The sequence below is a fragment of the Toxorhynchites rutilus genome, chromosome 2, assembly GCF_029784135.1.
Source record: "Toxorhynchites rutilus septentrionalis strain SRP chromosome 2, ASM2978413v1, whole genome shotgun sequence".
NCBI classification, from domain to species: Eukaryota; Metazoa; Arthropoda; class Insecta; order Diptera; family Culicidae; genus Toxorhynchites; species Toxorhynchites rutilus.
This window is the reverse complement of record NC_073745.1, coordinates 180,869,327-180,887,381: the sequence shown is the minus strand read 5'-3', so window position 1 is coordinate 180,887,381 and position 18,055 is coordinate 180,869,327. Positions and strand designations below refer to the sequence as shown.

General features: G+C 36.7%; 1 protein-coding gene across 7 annotated transcripts in view; it reads left to right on the top strand.

The window, feature by feature from the left end:
• LOC129764250 (polyhomeotic-proximal chromatin protein) overlaps nt 1-13,803 on the top strand; it is a 149,913-nt gene extending 136,110 nt beyond the window's left edge. For 6 of the 7 annotated variants that reach the window (XM_055763162.1, XM_055763161.1, XM_055763158.1 and 3 more), the window contains exons 7-10: nt 5,351-5,541; nt 5,604-6,082; nt 9,729-10,014; nt 10,387-13,803. In XM_055763162.1, the coding sequence (XP_055619137.1) occupies nt 5,351-5,541; nt 5,604-6,082; nt 9,729-10,014; nt 10,387-10,728 (1,298 nt within the window). In that variant the 3' untranslated portion in view covers nt 10,729-13,803. The remainder of the gene's footprint in view (nt 1-5,350; nt 5,542-5,603; nt 6,083-9,728; nt 10,015-10,386) is intronic. The other variant, XM_055763160.1, reaches the window with a different exon arrangement.
• Nucleotides 13,804-18,055: the final 4,252 nt, after the last annotated feature.

The following is an 18,055-nucleotide window of genomic DNA, read 5'->3' as shown; positions in this document are numbered from 1 at the left end:
GACCGACCAAGTAGGCGGTAAAATTGTCAGCAACGAATTGATGATTGTCGCAGATTGCATTTTTTCTTCATCGAGCAAAGGTTCGATTTTCGTTCCGGTTGTTGTTTCTTGTATTTATTGAAGTAAATACTATGTCGAACACGCGATACCAAATCATTTAGGCAACGGAATATATAATTGACCCAAGCATGAAATATCTCAACATGCTGAAATAATGAAGAAATTTATCTCATCGTAGAAATCCAAATTCACGTATTTAAAGTCCGTTTAGTTTTAGTCCTCGAAGTTTTAGCATTTTACATAAGAATAGTATTCAGGTAGCCCAACGTAACCAAATGTACACTGGTAAACGTGTAAACTTCCATTACATCAAGTGACATGGTATTTCCCATCTTGACGATCATAGGGCACTGACTTGCAACATGCTTTGTTCGTCAACACACTCTGACAAACTATTTAGCATTGAAGAGTGACGAATTTGTTTTGTCGGTTTATATTTTGTTGCACGTCGTTTGGTGGTAATGATGCAATGGTAGTCATAGTAGCCCAAATATATGCAGTGACAATGACAAATTGCAAATTTTAATTTTTTTATTTAAAAAAAAATTTATCAAAAATTGAAGTGCTAAAAAATATTGAAACTTTGAATTTTTTTTTGGGATCTAGCGATTCACTACTACTCTAATTCGTATTTAAGTGTGTTCCTACGGCTTTTCTAGATATGTGTGATTTTTTTTCAGTGTTGCGCAGTACAAAAAAATAGTTTTTATACAGGGTAACTTCGATATAATGTACATTTTACATTCACAATTGTACGTTGTATCGAAAAGTACGTTATATCGAAGCATAATAAGGAACTCAGAAACGTAACTTATATTACTTTATTGTGTTGCTGTTTGAGTTAGGTTAATTAATAAATTCAACTAGAAGACGAAACCAACCATTCTCATGATATTCCTCTTTGTACTGTTGAGTAAAATTTTATTCATTTAAAATCCGAAATCACAAAACAGTTGTATTTCTGGATTGGTTAAAGGTACAACACAAGCTTCAGTATCAATGTACAGATAATTTATTGTTCTTTCAGAAATAAAATATTCAAAAAAAAATTCCTTTGGACTTTGATAATGTGTACGTTATATCGAGGTAAAATGTACGTTATATCGAGGGTACGTTATAACGAGGGTACGTTATATCGAAGTTTCCCTGTATTTTCAAAAGGTATGGCTGGGTAAGGGAGTAAAAAGTGCCCCCAAATCAAATCACCAGCTGCATGGGAAATATTGTATAGGGTACTAAATAGAACATTTTGACGGTAGTACCATATATTTGAGTCCTTATATGCTACACCATAGGATCTATGGTGAAAAATGCACCTTTTCGTTTTTTCACGCCATTCTTTGAGACAAAAATAAGAAAAAATACTGAAAGCATATCCTACTAAGATATATCAATGAATATCTTCAAACATTTTTTTCATCAAAAAATCTAATAAAAAAATAAATACGCGGTACAATTTTTTTTATATATTTTCTGTCATTTCGGAATTTAAAAAAAAAAAAAAACTTTGAAACCCACTTCGGCTCTAATTTTTATTTAAATGGGTTCGTATGTTTCAAAGGCCAAAGAAAATAAGTTTTTCGCACAATCCTCATGAAAATAAAAGGAAAAATTACGCTACATGTGGAAAAAACAATACATACGAACGCATTTAAATAAAAATTAGAGTAAAAGTGGGTCTCAAAGTAATTTTTTTTTCAAAACTTTAAAATGCCTGAAAATATAAATACTTTTTTTACCGCGAAAAACACTCTTAAAATTCTTAAATAGATCACATTTACCTAAAATAGAAGTAGGAAGAAATTTGAATACAAACTAGAGTAGTACTGAATCTCAAAAAAAATATATATTTAAAAAAATAAAAATGAATTTCGATTTTTTTTAGTATTTGATTTTTTGATGAAAAAATTGTTTAAAAATATTCATGGATACACAAGATTTACTTTCAGTATTTTTTTTTTCATATTTTTGTCTCGAACTTTTTGAGAAAGGCGTGAAAAAAACGAACAGGTGCATTTTTCACCATACGATTAGATCCTATGTTGTACCATATAAGAACTCAAATATATGGTGCTACTGTCAAAATTTCATATTCAGTACCCTATACAATATTTTCCATGCAGCTGGTGATTTGGTTTGGGGGCACTTTTTACTTCCGTACCCAACCAGACCCTTTGGAAATATAAAAAACACTGAAATAAATCTGAATAAAATCACACATATCTAGAAAAGCCGTAGGAACACATTTAAATATGAATTAGAGTAGTACTGAATCTCTAAATCCCAAATTTTCACAACCCCATTAATATGGGTATCGAATGAGAGGGCTTGACTAGTAGAACACAGATACTTATAAAAAATGCAAATCCAAGATGGCGGCCGCTACAAAAAGGCCGATTATATATTTTCTCAGAACCCCATCAGTATGTATATCAAATGAAAGACTAGTAGAATTCAGTTATTGTATGTGTATATGTATGTGTATATGTGTGTATATGTGTATAGTTGTATAGAAATCTCAACTAAGTACTAATAAAAATGACGCAAGTAATACTACGTTGAGACGGCGAAGTTCCTCTAGGAACGTTAGTGCCATTGAAGAAGAAGAAGATGTGTATATGTATATCAAATGAAAGACTAGTAGAATACAGTTATTTATGAAAAATGCAAATCTAAACTGGCTGCCACCACAAAATGGCGAATTACATATTTTTTCAGAACCCCATCAATATGGATATCCAATGAAAGGGATTGATTAGTAGAACACAGTTATTTATGAAAAAATGCAAATCCAAGGAGATAGCCACTACAAAATGGCGGATTACATATTTTCTTAGAACCCAATCAAAATGGATATCAAACGAAAGGGATGCCACCACAAGATGGCGCCATACATATTTTTTTTACAACCCCATCAATATGGGTATCAAATAAAAGGGCTTGACTAGTGCAATACAGTTATTGATAAAAATGCAAATCCAAAATGGTCACCACCACAATATGGCGCCATATATATTTTTTTCACAACCCCGTCAATTTGGGTATCAAATGGAAGGGTTTGATTAGTATAACACAGATATTTATGAAAAATGCAAATCCGAAATGGCCACCGCTACAAAATGGCGCCATAAAGCCCCATTAATATGGGTATCAAATGAAAATGCTCGACTGGTAGAACACAGTAGATCATGAAAAATCCGAATACAAGATGGCCTTCTTCTTCTTCAATGGCACTAACGTTCCTAGAGGAAGTTCGCCGTCTCAACGTAGTATTACTTGCGTCATTTTTATTAGTACTTAGTTGAGATTTCTATGCCAAATAACACGCCTTGAATGCATTCTGAGTGGCAAGCTCTAGAATACGCGTGATCACAGTGCAAGTCGGAGGAAATTTCTTTGACGAAAAATTCCCCCGACCAGAACGGGAATCGAACCCGAACGCCCGGCATGTTAGTTATGACGCTAACCACTCGGCCAAGGGAGCACCCCATACAAGATGGCCGCAGTTCCCAAATAAACAATTACTTAACGGTTTCATTCAGTTTGCCCTGTTTGTATGTATGTTTGAGTGTTTGTGGGTTTTTTTCGCGTTTCGTCTGTTACGGATGGATCACGAAATAACCCGTGTTTTCTACACGTTGTTTTTAGATGTCAGCTACTTTGATACATTGTATCCTACTTTGTGTATTTGCGTATTTTATTCAACAGCCAATGTATTAAACTTGATTGTTAAATCCTTGGTCTGACAGGAATTTAATAAGGACTACCGATGGCTCGCCTTCGTCGCATCCACACCGAAGGAAACGATCTCATTTGTGGAATCCAAATTAAAAACAAATGAAGCCATGAAAAACTGTATAGATGCCCGAACGCTAAATAAAAACAGCTTAGTCTCAGAGAGAACGTACAAATTTGCCCCCAAAATATGCGGTCTCAGGCGTTGTCTTACAGATTTTTTGCGGTCCTTAATGTGTTAAGACAACTGACAGTAGTACCAACTTGAAATAACGAATTCCCGGTATATATTAGGTTTGTAAGAAGAAATCCATTATTTGCGTGAAATTCAAAACTTCATTTAAGATGATTCGAGTTCTCTGATTTGGGTCAAATATGCACCGTTTTGTTGCAAAATTTGTTTCTATTTTGAAAGTACCCTCATAATGCCTATCTGATAGAAGTCATAGTCCATATTGGCGAGAAACTCTAGTAATCAATTTTCACAATCTTCTTCTAATCCCAATTTTTAATCACTCGCCGTAATCGCCAAACTATATGATGGATGCATTAAAACTTTTCAATCAAGCTCCCGTAGTTTCTGACGAGTCACTACAGACGTTTGTGGAACACAACCGTTTCTGGTCAATCGCTAGCTTCAAACAGCTCCAGTTGACAGTAGAGATTTAAATTTAGTGTTCGGCCATACGGATGCAACTCATAATAAATTATCCCTTTTAAGTCCCACCAAATAAACAGTAGAACCTTCCTAGCCGTTAGTCCTGGTTTGGCCACCGTTTGAACTGCTTCATCACGTTTTGCCAACGATGGTTTTCACACAATATTGTCGTATATGATCAATTTCTCATCCCAGTCACTTTTCGTTCATGAAATGGGTCGATTTCATTCCGTATGGCCAAGGCTTCGCAGAAGGAGATTCGACCTATTCACCCCTATTCTGTATTTCGATCGATTCGAAATAATTCGAACGACTTGATAAAATTTCATTCTGTATTCCGTTCGAGTTGTTTTGGAATTTCGTTCGATCTGTTTCTCTTCGCACATTGAATGGGTAAAACGTTCGAAATTGGGAATGCGAAATTATGACTCGGACGAAATAACGGTTTCGAACGAAATGAAAATCCGTCGGAATATAGAATAGGACTTGCACTTTTATCTCTCAAATGAAAACTAAAAAATGTACCGAATTTTCTCTTTATTGACTTTCATTGTTAACACCCTATAACTCCCAACTGAATGGAATGGACAAAAAGCAGCAAATGATTTTTTTAGTGCGAAACGAGCACAAATTTGAAATTGTTTGATCTATACTATATGTTTTTCCCCAACTTATTATTTGCCAGAATGTAAGATACTCCTCATATAACGAATCGCGTTATTTGAAAGAACCGCATAAAAAATAATCTAGTATAAAAAACACTCATAGAAATTCAAAATACTTTTTGAAATGACATCGTATATCTGTTTTTTTTAAATATATTTATTATGTATTTTAAATTATAAATTTTTCATCATGTGGCAATAATAACTTTTTCTTCTATGATTTCCCACGTAGATATCTATCAATCGGATGCCAGTGAAGACTCCAAAGTGGGCATACTGGACGGTTCGTCGATACAGTACACGAACCTGACGAGCCCGAACGCAAGTGATCCTAAAACGCCAAGTGGACCAAAGACATGGACGGCAGAGGACATGGAATCGGCGCTGGATGCACTCCGAACTCACAACATGAGTTTGACCAAGGTGAGTGTTGCCCACATGTCGTATATTTTTGTCTTTCCGGAAAGATTTCGTACTAATTGCAGTCTAAAAAAACTAAATTAAAGGCTTCCGCTACCTACGGTATACCGTCAACGACCTTGTGGCAAAGAGCACATCGGCTTGGTATTGATACCCCAAAGAAAGAAGGACCGTCTAAAACGTGGAACGAGGACTCGCTTAACAGCGCCCTAGAGGCACTCCGTACCGGAACGATATCGGCGAACAAAGCGTCGAAGGCATTCGGTATACCGTCTTCCACCTTGTATAAGATAGCGCGACGCGAGGGAATCCGACTTGCTGCACCCTTTAATGCTGCCCCCACTACATGGTCTGCGGAAGATCTAGATCGTGCCTTGGAAGCTATCCGTGCTGGGCAAACTTCTGTCCAGAAAGCCAGTACCGAATTTGGCATCCCGACCGGTACACTGTACGGACGCTGTAAGCGGGAAGGAATTGAGCTGTCGCGATCGAATCCGACGCCGTGGTCGGAGGATGCGATGATGGAAGCGTTAGAGTCTGTGAAGTAAGTACAGTTACGATGTTCTCTGGTAAAACTTAGACAGTTGTACCGATAGCATTCACTCGCTCGATGCTATCGACTTTCTCGGTTCCTATAATTGTAAAATAGAGCTAACGAGCAAAATTCTTATCGCCTCGATTTCTATAATAGGGCCCAATGTTATATAAAACTAAATTAAATTAATGGTAAACTGTAGCTTTTGATAACTGGCGTTAAAGTAACTCCAGTTTTGTTTTTCAATTTTCTATTTTCCAAAAAATGACGAAAAATCTGGAATCGAAAATTCAGCCAATTTTCCATTTTTCTTTCCTGTTGGACCTCATACAGTTAAATGTTTTTGAATACTGTAGAAAAGTTTACATATTTTATTTGCTAGGTTGAGTTAGGTTATGGATTTTTCGCACTAACCGGATTTATTATTGCCCAATGAAAGCTATACATAATAGAAAAAAATATAATAAGTGGTATCCTGGGTCATGCGGATAGAATCAAATTGATTGTAAAAAAGAATCCAATAGAATGTCAAGAGATCCAATAACCTGGAGGGGAAAGGATGTTATTTTTCATATAATGATCCACTACATAGATAAAGTATTGTTATCAAAGGCAAAATAGATCAAAATAAATAACAAATTTAAAACAAATCAATTAACTTTTCCCCGAACCGGTGAGTAGGTGAGTAGAGCTTTTAAAAATTTCTGGAATTTCACACCTTAATTCTACCATGTTGTCGCCATTCCGGATGAAACCCGCGTAGTTATGAATCTAGCGGCAAAACAATCTGCGCTACGTGTTGGTGATGAACTTAGTCATCTTGCTCGACAATCGGCCTAATTGTCGAGGAGCGTTTCGAAGTTTCACCGGGTTCGCTTTTCGGTTGAACTGAAACAACGTATTTCTATTAAAATGGTCCTGCAAAAGTAAATGAAAACTTTGCAACACTATTAGTAATTATTCAACCGTGTTCGGAATAAGATTGTCGTTTTCACGAAAACCGACCCAGTGTATTTGTAAGAACACATCCGAGGGGAAACGATGGGAAATTACGCGAGTATTTTTACTCGTATTCGGATAGTCTTTCACTGAACAACGCATTCTTAATCAAACTGATCACTTTCTTGAGTGAAATTCTTCTTCGGACATAAACGTAGATAAACTCAATCCGAGTCACGAAAACGTTTGTTTTTTTTTTGATCGGAGAAACATTTGACATATATTGTGAGGGAAAATAGACCCAAGATAATCATTTTTTCAAGCAAAATGCATTTGAAAAAAATACTCCCTTGACTCCGCATGACCCAGGTGATAGCTAATAAGCTATCATTTGATCCCAAGTCATTCCCGTATGGTTGCTTTACAGAGACATGAAAAAATATCAAAGTTCCGGTTTGCATTGTCCATTTCGTTCCATCGAACTCCTCTAGCGTTTTTTGTTATCTAGATTAGTTTTTTTTCAATTTGACATTCAAAGTATAAATGATCGGTGTCAGGCCGGACCATGTGACAGTTTTATGATTTCGAGAAAAACGAACATGGAGTTGTTCTGTGTTCTGCAATTTTCGAAGCTTTCATTTTTTTTGTGCAATATTGTTCCCACAAATGTGTCAATACAGGGTAACTTCGATATAACGTACATTTCGCTTTCAAAATTGTACGTTGAATCGAATTGTACGTTATATCGAAGCATAATAAAGAACTCACAAACGTAACCTATAATACATTATTGTGTTGCTGTTTTAGTAAAATTAATGAATAAATTTAATTAGAAGACGAAGCCAGCCTTTCTCATGATGTTTCCCTTCGTACTTTTGATTAAAGCTTGATTCATTTAGAATCCGGAATCACAAAACCAGCTGTATTTTAGAATTGATTAAAGGTACAAAACATGTTTTAGCATCACAATACAGATAATTTATTGTTCTTTCAAAAAAAAATTCAAAAAAAAATGTTCCTTTACACTTTGGAAATGTGTACGTTATATCGAGGGTACGTTATATCGAAGATTCCCTGTACTGTGACTGTCATGTTGAGGTTTAAGGGGGCAGTAAATGTTTCTATGGTGATTCGACACTTCTCCTCCTTCTCTAAGGGAGAGGGTTGTGCTGTCATACAAATTTCTGCATGATTCGGAAATTAATCAAGCCAATGGAACCAAATTTGGCATGTGATGGTTTCAGGGGCAAGAAATGTTTTTATGGTGCTCCGACACTCCTACCCCTCTCTAAGGGGGGTCTCCATACGAATGAAACACAAATTTCTGTATAACTCGAGAACTAATTAAGCGAATGGAACCAAAGTTGGCATGTGGAGGTTTTAGGGAGCAGGTAACGTTTCTATGGTGATATACAAATACCATACAAATGAAACACAAACAAATCAAGCAAATAGAATCAAATTTGGCATATGGAGGTTTTAGGTGTCAATAAATGTTGCAATGATGGTTCGACACTCCTCCCCCCTCTCTAATAAATGAGGGCTGCAAAACTCTAGAAGAAATCGAGCCAGTGGAACCAAATCTGGGATATGAAGGTTTTAGATTTTGGAAGATCCCATAATATATGGGAATATATGGGAATGATATATATATATATATATATATATATATATATATATATATATATATATCAATTGAAAATTTTCGGAAAACTGAAGGAAAATGGGATAATTCGGAAAATTTAATTCAATATATTTTCTGTATCAAACATGTATTCTATGTAACGGAGAAACATGTTATGGTTGAAAAACCTTGAACGAAAATTTTATCTGAGAATAATTTGATATCATAGTGGCGAGTTTTGGAAAAGTAAATTTTAAATGGACAATTTGAAGATCAATCAATGGACAGCTCTGCGATTGGAACTATGAACGTTCGCTCAATAAGAAAACGTAAATGTTCGAAAGTATAGATAACAAAAATCCATTTTGGGCGGGACGAAGTTTACCGGGCCAGCTAGTTCAATATACAACTGATTGACACATGGTTCACTCTGTCTGTATGTGATATAGAGTCATTTCGCCTTGGTTAAAAATCTGCCATGGATATAGAGCCAATAGCGCATGGTCCGCTCCGACTGCATACGATGAGGGGTTTTCATTGATCAACCATAACAATTTTGATTCGTTATTCCTGCTGTATGCATGATTTCCCAAATCTGATAAAAGTGGGGTGTAGCTTACGAAATGCTTAATCTAATGCAAACAATAACTTTTTATTTATTTATTTTTTAAGTTTTGCGACTTGATTTAACACCGACCAAATAAAAACGAATTTTTGAACTCCACTCAATGCCGTATTCATCCTTTACATCAAATTCGTTCATGCATCAGCGTCATGAACGAAATGAACACTTTTGTCACTCATGAATATTTGTTGATGTTTTAAGATCCTTTCAAAATAAAAACACACCTTTTTTCATGCACTGATGGATGCTCTGACAGACAAAAAGATATATTAGATATTTCAATATCAGAATGTGGCGAGGATCAATTACCAGATATTCCGTTTCATTATTTTTTTTATTACTAGTTCATTCTAGACAATAGTTCCAAAAACGAAATATGTCATTGTAATAATATGGTGGTGGATATTACTCCAGATAATTGGTTTTTTGTTTGCTTCGTGTCTTTCGTTTTCTCTCCGATCTTACAGGCAAGGGCACATGTCAATAAATCAGGCTGCCATCCACTACAATTTACCTTACTCTTCGCTGTACGGACGATTCAAACGTGGCAAATACGACACTCCGAGCAGTGCGAATGCGTCGCACGCTAATCACAGTGGTGGAGGAGCCGGTGGAGGTGGTAACGTCGGCGGCATCAGCGGAATAGGAGGCAATGTGGCGACATCGGCAGTGACGATGGCCGGCGTTACCAGCAGTCCACAGATGGAATTTAAAATAGAACCTCAGCATAATGAGCATAGTCCAGAGAACACGGTAAATTACAGTTATTATTAATTCGCAAAGCAACCAGTTCAATCTAGCGTCTAGAATCACTCTTAAAACCCCCCAGTAATCATTTTCTTATAGTAGAGTAATCATACACTTCAATATATACTAGCATATAAAACTAAAATCAAATTAATGAAATGAACAAGCAAGATAGTAATGATGATACATACTATAGCGAAACAAAGTCGGTAGTATAAACAATCAATCAACTATCTAATAGTAGCGTACATATTATAGTACATCTACATTATTACAATAAATCGATACGAGTCAGAATAATAATCAAATCCCCAAAACAAAACAAAAACAATATGAACAGAAGAAATCGGAGCAAATGATATAATAATGATATTCCAGCAACATTATAACCCTGCGCTTACAACATCACTCCCAACGTCGTCTGCGCCGCCATCGACACAAAATCATCACGTCGTACCGTCACCATCGCCAGTAAATATCCACATCATAAACGCGAACCATCACCATCATCAGCTGCAGCCGACTCCACCGCCACCGCATCAAGCAGTTGCCACAACGCATCACACCACCCTCCAGGGAGCACAACCGCAGCTCATCCAGCATCACATCATTCCGCAGCAGCACCACATCATTTATCAGCAGCCGCTGCAACAACTCCAGCAGCAACCACAGTACCATCCGATGTATCACATTATCAAGCAAGAGAACGATAGGAGTTGAAACTATCAACAACATTCGTTGTCACCAACATCGTCGGCAGCGTCATCGCCACCTCCTTTTTCTTCCTCTTCAACAGCAGCAACAGCATCGACGCTAACTCATTTAGTAGGAGCAACAATAAGAACGAGACATGATGTCGAACAACAACAACAACAACAGCAGCATTTTCAGCATCGAAACCATATGCATCACTACCATCGCCACCACCATCAGCAATATCATTATCTGCCTCGTACTTTCCCCCGTTACCACCACCATAACGATAGTAATGATTCTCTTGCTAACCGACTTGAGGTGCTCTCAAATGCTGTGCATGAGGCTCCAAAGTCAGCTGCTCCGCTGATTGCAAAATCCTACGAAGGAAAACGGAAAAGCTTTATGGATGAAAATAGCAGAAGCGATCACAACAATTACTATCAGGATTCGAATCGAAACATATGCGTTGATGAACAACAACAACAAGATCAACGCGTTCGTCCAGCGGGGAGAAGAGGTGGCAAAAAACATAGAAGATCCATTCAGAGGGACGCAGAAGATCTTGCTGATGGGGGGGATGTGTGTTATGCTGAACGATACTTTGAATGTAATAATGGCGATGGAGGTTATTACAATGATAATAACAATAATTGTAACAATAATAGAAGTAGTAGCATTCGAATTGTCAAAGTGGAAGAAAATGAAATACTAGAAAAAAACATAACTCTTCCATTGTAATAAAAGAAAAAAATGACTGTACACAAGTAAAAGCAAACAGCTGCTATCGATCAATAAAATGAGAATGTGGGTATTATTTTATATAAGAGAAGAAAAGCATAACAAAATCGATTTTCTGGTTCTCAGGATTTAGTTTTAACTTCCCCCGATTTGCATTTTTTAAAATTTAGTAAAATGCTAAGTTAACTCTTCCTAGAGACGACACGCCGCATATTAGAGAGAGCGACATGAGAGAGATGCAATAGTTTAAACATGAAACTGAGTGACGATGTTGTTATAAAAATACTTATTAGTTGATAGTGAATTAAAGAAAAACAAAAATCGGGCGAGATCATATTTTATAATTTTAAACATAAACCATTTATGCCCACATTATTATTCCTGTTAGTTATATTCAAGCTAGGAGAAAACAATAGTCAATAGTCAAAAAAAAAAACTACTGGTTGATACGAAATGTTTTTTTCCCGGAAAATCATTTACGATGAATAAATACTTCGAACTAGAATTGTTCGAAGAAGTTTTTTAACAGTAAAGTTTAATTATTCCTACTTTTACTAATATCGTTACTTTTTAGTGTTTTATAATTTATATGTGAACATCTTTTGATTTTCAACACAAAAAGTAGTTGCAGTTAGAACACACACACACAAACACACCCACAGGAATGCGAGAACGTATAAATCAAAGTTATGTTTCTTCTCTATGATGTTAACTTGAAGCTTTTGAACGATTTTTTTACCGCTTGTCGCAAGCGTAATGATTTAGCGCGCTGTTATATTGTTCTTTTATTTCTCAAGAAACTTAGTTTCAGGAACTCATTTAGATTATATCAAGTATTTAAGGCATATCTAAAATCAAGCGCCTTACGTGTCGGCAATGTTTTAAAACCCTTACTGATTTCAGTTATTACTAAAAAAGGGGAATCGTGAGAACAAACACATCAACACATTTCGCTCGTTGTATTGCTGAAGATCAAATCCCGAATAATTATTGTCTGATTTTCCCCGATGGTGATAGAAAAAGGCGCGTATCCACGCGAGCGATATTTTACTCTGTGTAGCGAAGAATTATATTTTGTTTGTTAATACATGCTGGAAACACACGGGCTGGAAATTTTGGTTTGCAGAGCGACTAAGTCAGAGTGCAATGACCGATTTGTTTGGAATCAGAACAAAGCAAAAATAAAAGTATCACTCGGTAGGGAAAAAATAACACCTGAGAGAAAAATATTAGCATAATTCACTTACTGTGCGTAGGACGAAGAAACATCTTTACTAGATTTTATTATGGAAACAATAAAAGAAAAAAAAACTGCAAGTAAAACTAGCGACTTATGAGATTGATCGATTAGATATTATTGAAATCCCTAGATTGTAGGTAGGTAGGAACCTCTCCTATGAAGCATATTATACTTCGGTCGGGGAATCTTAATCGTAAAATCAACAGGTTAAGAATGTTTCACCGTATTATTCTGTTAAAAGAGTAAATAAAAAAAACCAGAACTGAAAGAGACCCTCTGATCGTGTAAGCATATAGTTTCTCGCATGTCATTGACATTTCGCGTTTTTTTTTGTCAAGCTTATTTCCTAAATACGAATCGATAAGTGTAGCATTTAGTTGTTGTTAGGCAATGAGAATATTGCACATCCAGTTCCATTACACACATTGATTGATGATCACACAAGATAAGCACCGAGAGTAGAACATTCAGAAAATCAAAGAAAATATAATACGATGATTTTACGTCACTTCCGATCTTCTTGTGTTTTATTCATCGGTGTTCGCTATTTTGGTTCTGTTATTTTTATTTTTGTACACCGTCAGTTTGTTTCAAGAATTGGAATCGTTTCATCGACTACAGCAAAATACCAACATAGTCGAGCACACTGAAATTGGTATGAATAATAATAATCGTACTGCAGCTTCTATAGAACAAATAGAAAAAATAGCCAATTCGAAAACAAAACATGATATCGTCAACTGTTTTCAAATATGCAAATATGTATAGTATCACTATCGTCACCTTACAACAGTAAAAAAAGCAAGTCAAAATCAAAAGTGTGGAGAAACAGATAAAACCTTCCGTTCATAATTTATTGAGATAATACTATTGGGTTAGAAAGCAACATCAAAAATAATATATTGAACATTATGAAAATCAATTTGAATAAAGAAAAACCAGAATTTGAGGGTCGTGTACATTTTACAAAAGGAATATAAAACACTGGAACACAGAGAAAATTTAACATACAACTGATATGTGTACAAAACTAAGCAAGAAATATATACATACATGCATTATATTATATATACATATTATATGTGAAAATGAAAAAACAAAACAGGATATTTTAAATTAAACCGCTACATTTTTGTTTTTATTTTGTTTCACATCTCCATACTATGGTGCCAGGGTATCACAAGCTTTACATACAGCCACTGATGATGACCAAATCAAGATACACTGATTAAGAATATTCCACGGTGTACGACATGTGACTTAATAGACTCTCTGCAGATATCTAAAAGCGCATCGAATCTCTATCAGCAACTGAAAATGGATAATTGTTAGGTAAGAATGAATAAAAATGTGTTGAGTAGTGATGTGATCTTATAAATTCAGACTTCATATACATCAGTTAGCCGTGTAATGAAGGTGACGGATGATTTTCATCATAACGAGTATTGCAGATTTTCTTTGTGATTTTTTTCTTGTAAGCCATTTCAGTGTTTAGCAGACTATTTCCGGAAGAAGTTGTGAAGTAATTTGAGCCATTCGTTTAGCTAGTGAAATTCTCCGAAGAAGATATGCGAATTTTGAATTTTCAAGTATTTTTCGGTGTGTATAAAGCTTCCCGCTGTATTGAGCCTTGGAGCAGGATTTCTGAAGATCCCCTGCCACTGAAATTTATAGTTTTTGTTTTGTGTTACCTAATTTATCTATTTATTTTATTTTTTTTATATAAATATAATTGTTTTATCTTCTGTGAGTGCTAGGCATTCCATGCTTTTTCTTCCTTCCGAACCGATGTTGATATGCAATATGCAGTGATCGTAGTTTCTCCCAGTAATTGTTTTTCCGAAGTTCGGACTTTGAAGAAATAGAAAAATCAATTACAGTCATATTCGACACAACCAACAATTGATCCTGTTTCACTCAGTTCGGTTTAAAATCCAATTAATTCTCCTCAACATCCGACTATTGATAATGTTTCTTTCTCAAATTGCACAATACCAGAACGTTTCGGGATTATCGAAAAAATTATAGGAGGTTGTGTCCAAGATACGACCGCATTGTTGACATAGAACAACGCTGTTATTTTATATAAGTCGTATGTTTATAACTTCAAATACTATTTTATATTGCTGTGAAATTTTAGAAATAACTGTTTATTGGAATGTCATGTCATCATGCTACATGTTATTTAGTATTACCTCAGCTTTAGGCATCGTTCTTACAACGTAAACCAAGCGCCAAACAAGCGTTCGCCATAGCATGCATACAGAGCCATACATTGGCGGCTTGAAGCTTCTAAGACTATAAACATTTCCCATCATTATGCATTATTCTCAAAAGAAACGAAACAAGCGAAACCAAATCACATACAAAATTGAAGAACAAAATTTACTTTCTTGGCGACTAAATAAACGAAATAAACTCTTTCTGTTAATCTCGACAACTTCGAAAAGAGTAGCATTGCTGCATGTGGCTCCCGTGGCCGAGTGGTTAGCGTCATAACTAACATGCCGGGTGTTCGGGTTCGATTCCCGTTCTGGTCGAGGGAATTTTTCGTCAAAGAAATTTCCTCCGACTTGTACTGTGATCACGCGTATTCTAGAGCTTGCCACTCAGAATGCATTCAAGGCGTGTTATTTGGCATAGAAATCTCAACTAAGTACTAATAAAAATGACGCAAGTAATACTACGTTGAGACGGCGAACTTCCTCTAGGAACGTTAGTGCCATTGAAGAAGAAGAAGATTGCTGCATTATAATCAAGATTAGCGCAAATGCAATCCTAATTGGAGGCAGTTGCTCCAGTTCTTTTTACGTACAGACACTGATCGCTTAAACCTCTCTTGAACCCAAGCTTCATTTTTATTGGATTGCGCTTGAATTCCATTTGATTTTTTCTCTAATTTCTGTTCTATGCTTCCATCAATGAAAACAATTCATCCGAATTGTCAAAGAGGCATTAGGTTTGGAGTTGCCCTGGAGGAACGTCACGCTTATCATAGTTGCTAATTAGCACTTGTTGGGATTTATCGACGGATTGCAATAATATAGAATTACTTTTATCGGGTGAAAGCCGGCTTTGGGATTCTTTACGCTTGCCCAAGTTTTTTTTCAACTCAACTCAACTTGTAAATGATTTGATTTTCAACATCCGTCACGATTTAAACTCACACACCATCACAGATTCGTTTCTTAAGTGCATCGCAGATGGATGTGCGTTCTATTAAATCTAAAGTGACCAGATGGTCAGAGGTCTAACGCGGGACACAAAAAACAAAACGTTATGTGAACATAAACTATAGTTTAGCGAGTCTAAACTGATCAGTATTTTTTTCTTTCTGAGTATCGGCACTCAGTGGTGATTTTTCGGAGGTTTAGATTTTGTTTACGCCCGAAAATCACTCGCTCAATCACAGCATTTACACCTGGCAAGCATGATTCAAATTCTACAATTTTCTTCGAATTACCGAATGGAATGCTCGAAAATCCCAATTCATTTTTCATCGATTTTAGTGTTAACGTATGCATTAAAAAATTTCGGATGGCGATGAAAGATAATTTATAGGAACGAATTTTCTTTAAATCTTACGTTTATTAAGTCTACAAAAATGATTCAAGGCTGTTGATTCACAGCAGCAGCACTGTCAAGCAACTTGATGATTTTTCCATATTGTAAGCTCCACCTAACAGCGAAGCAGTTGGACATCATGAGGCACTTTGTGTCCACCAGATATAGCCGATCTGGTATTTACAATATCATCTCTTAGCCGCTCCTTAAGCCGGGAGATCGAAGCAACCGGCCAAATGGTGGAGAATAATCTAGTCAAATGGACATTTTTATGCGGAAGCGTCAGACGAGACCGGCCGTATCTGAGCAGCAGGCAATCACCCAGAGGGAGTAGCCTGAGGTGCTGGTGAAAAACTTCTTTCCGGCGAAAGAAGTGAACAACTTCTTTTCGTACTCATAATGAAAGACGAGACGTACTTGATGCTAGAATTCAACGAATGGCAAGGGACCGGGAACTTTACGTTCTCCAGGTAAGCGATGACGTCGAATATATCATTCACATCAAGTTCTCGAAGAAGGTCCTTCTCTGACAGACGTGAAGGTATGGTGAACGGGAAGATATATAGTACGAAGTGCTTGCCAGAGTTGGGAAGGTGATGTGATCTTTATGCCGAACCTGGGATCAGCCCATTATGCAAAAAATCACTGGAGGATGGATCGGCTGGAGATAACCATTGTCGCGAAGACCACCAACTTTCCCAACATTCCTCAGCTGCGCCCGATAGAAAACTTTTGGGCGAATGGCCAAAATAGAGAGACAGACGACCACCAAAGCCGCGAAAAGGTAAAGTAACACGCCGATATACATCTTTTCATCGGCCATGGTTCAGGTTCCGGCCAACTTCCGTAAGACCGCCCAGCGCTTCATTTACGATACTTCACCAAACAACTCTGCCTCTTCCTGTCGAGTATACACTAGTTCTTCCGGCTTATTTAGAATGTTAAGCCCTAACCGAGCTAGGAGACCAAGGATGAACTTTTCGTCTGACTCACGTTGGTCCCTGCAGATCAATAGGGGACTTTTATAAAAATAATTTTCCAATTTTGTTGCTGTCGCTTCCAGTTGACACTCTTTAAACAAAAAGCCCAATGTCGGTGCGATGAAACCAGCTCAACGTATTAATCTTTGGATGCATTAGAAGCGCTCTTGAACAGTCTGCCAAATAAAAGTTTTTTTTGAGGTTCATCCATTTAAGAAAATCAACATGATCAAATTGTGATATTGAAATATTAGGCTGTCAAAAAAGTCCTGCGGTATTTTTTTTGAATTTTCATTTGTTCATAAAATTAGTTACAATCATCTGTTTTAAGTCAAATATGCGCCGTTTTGTTCGATGACTTGTTCCCAACGAGATGCCAACTTCATAATACCCCTGTTATAGAAGCTCGCTTCCTTATTGGCAAAAAACTCGGATAGCCAATTTTCACAGGCCTCTTTTGTGGCTAACTTCTGACTACCTAGCTCGTTCGCCATGGACAAAAACAGGTGGTAGTCACTTGGTGCAAGGTCCGGACTATACGGCGGATGCAAAAGAACCTCCCATCAGAGCTCCCGGAGCTTCTGGCGCGTCGCCAAAGAAGTGTGTGGCCTGGCGTTGTCCTGATGGAAGACAATGCGGCCTCTGTTTATCAAAGATGGCCTCTTCTTCATGAGTGCTACCTTCAAGCGGTCCAGTTGTTGGCAGTACAGATCCGAATTGAGCGTTTGGCCATAGGGAAGCAGCTCATAATAGATTATTCCTTGACAAACTCACCAAACACACAGCAGAACCTTCCTGGCCGTCAATCCGGGCTTGGCGATGGTTTGGG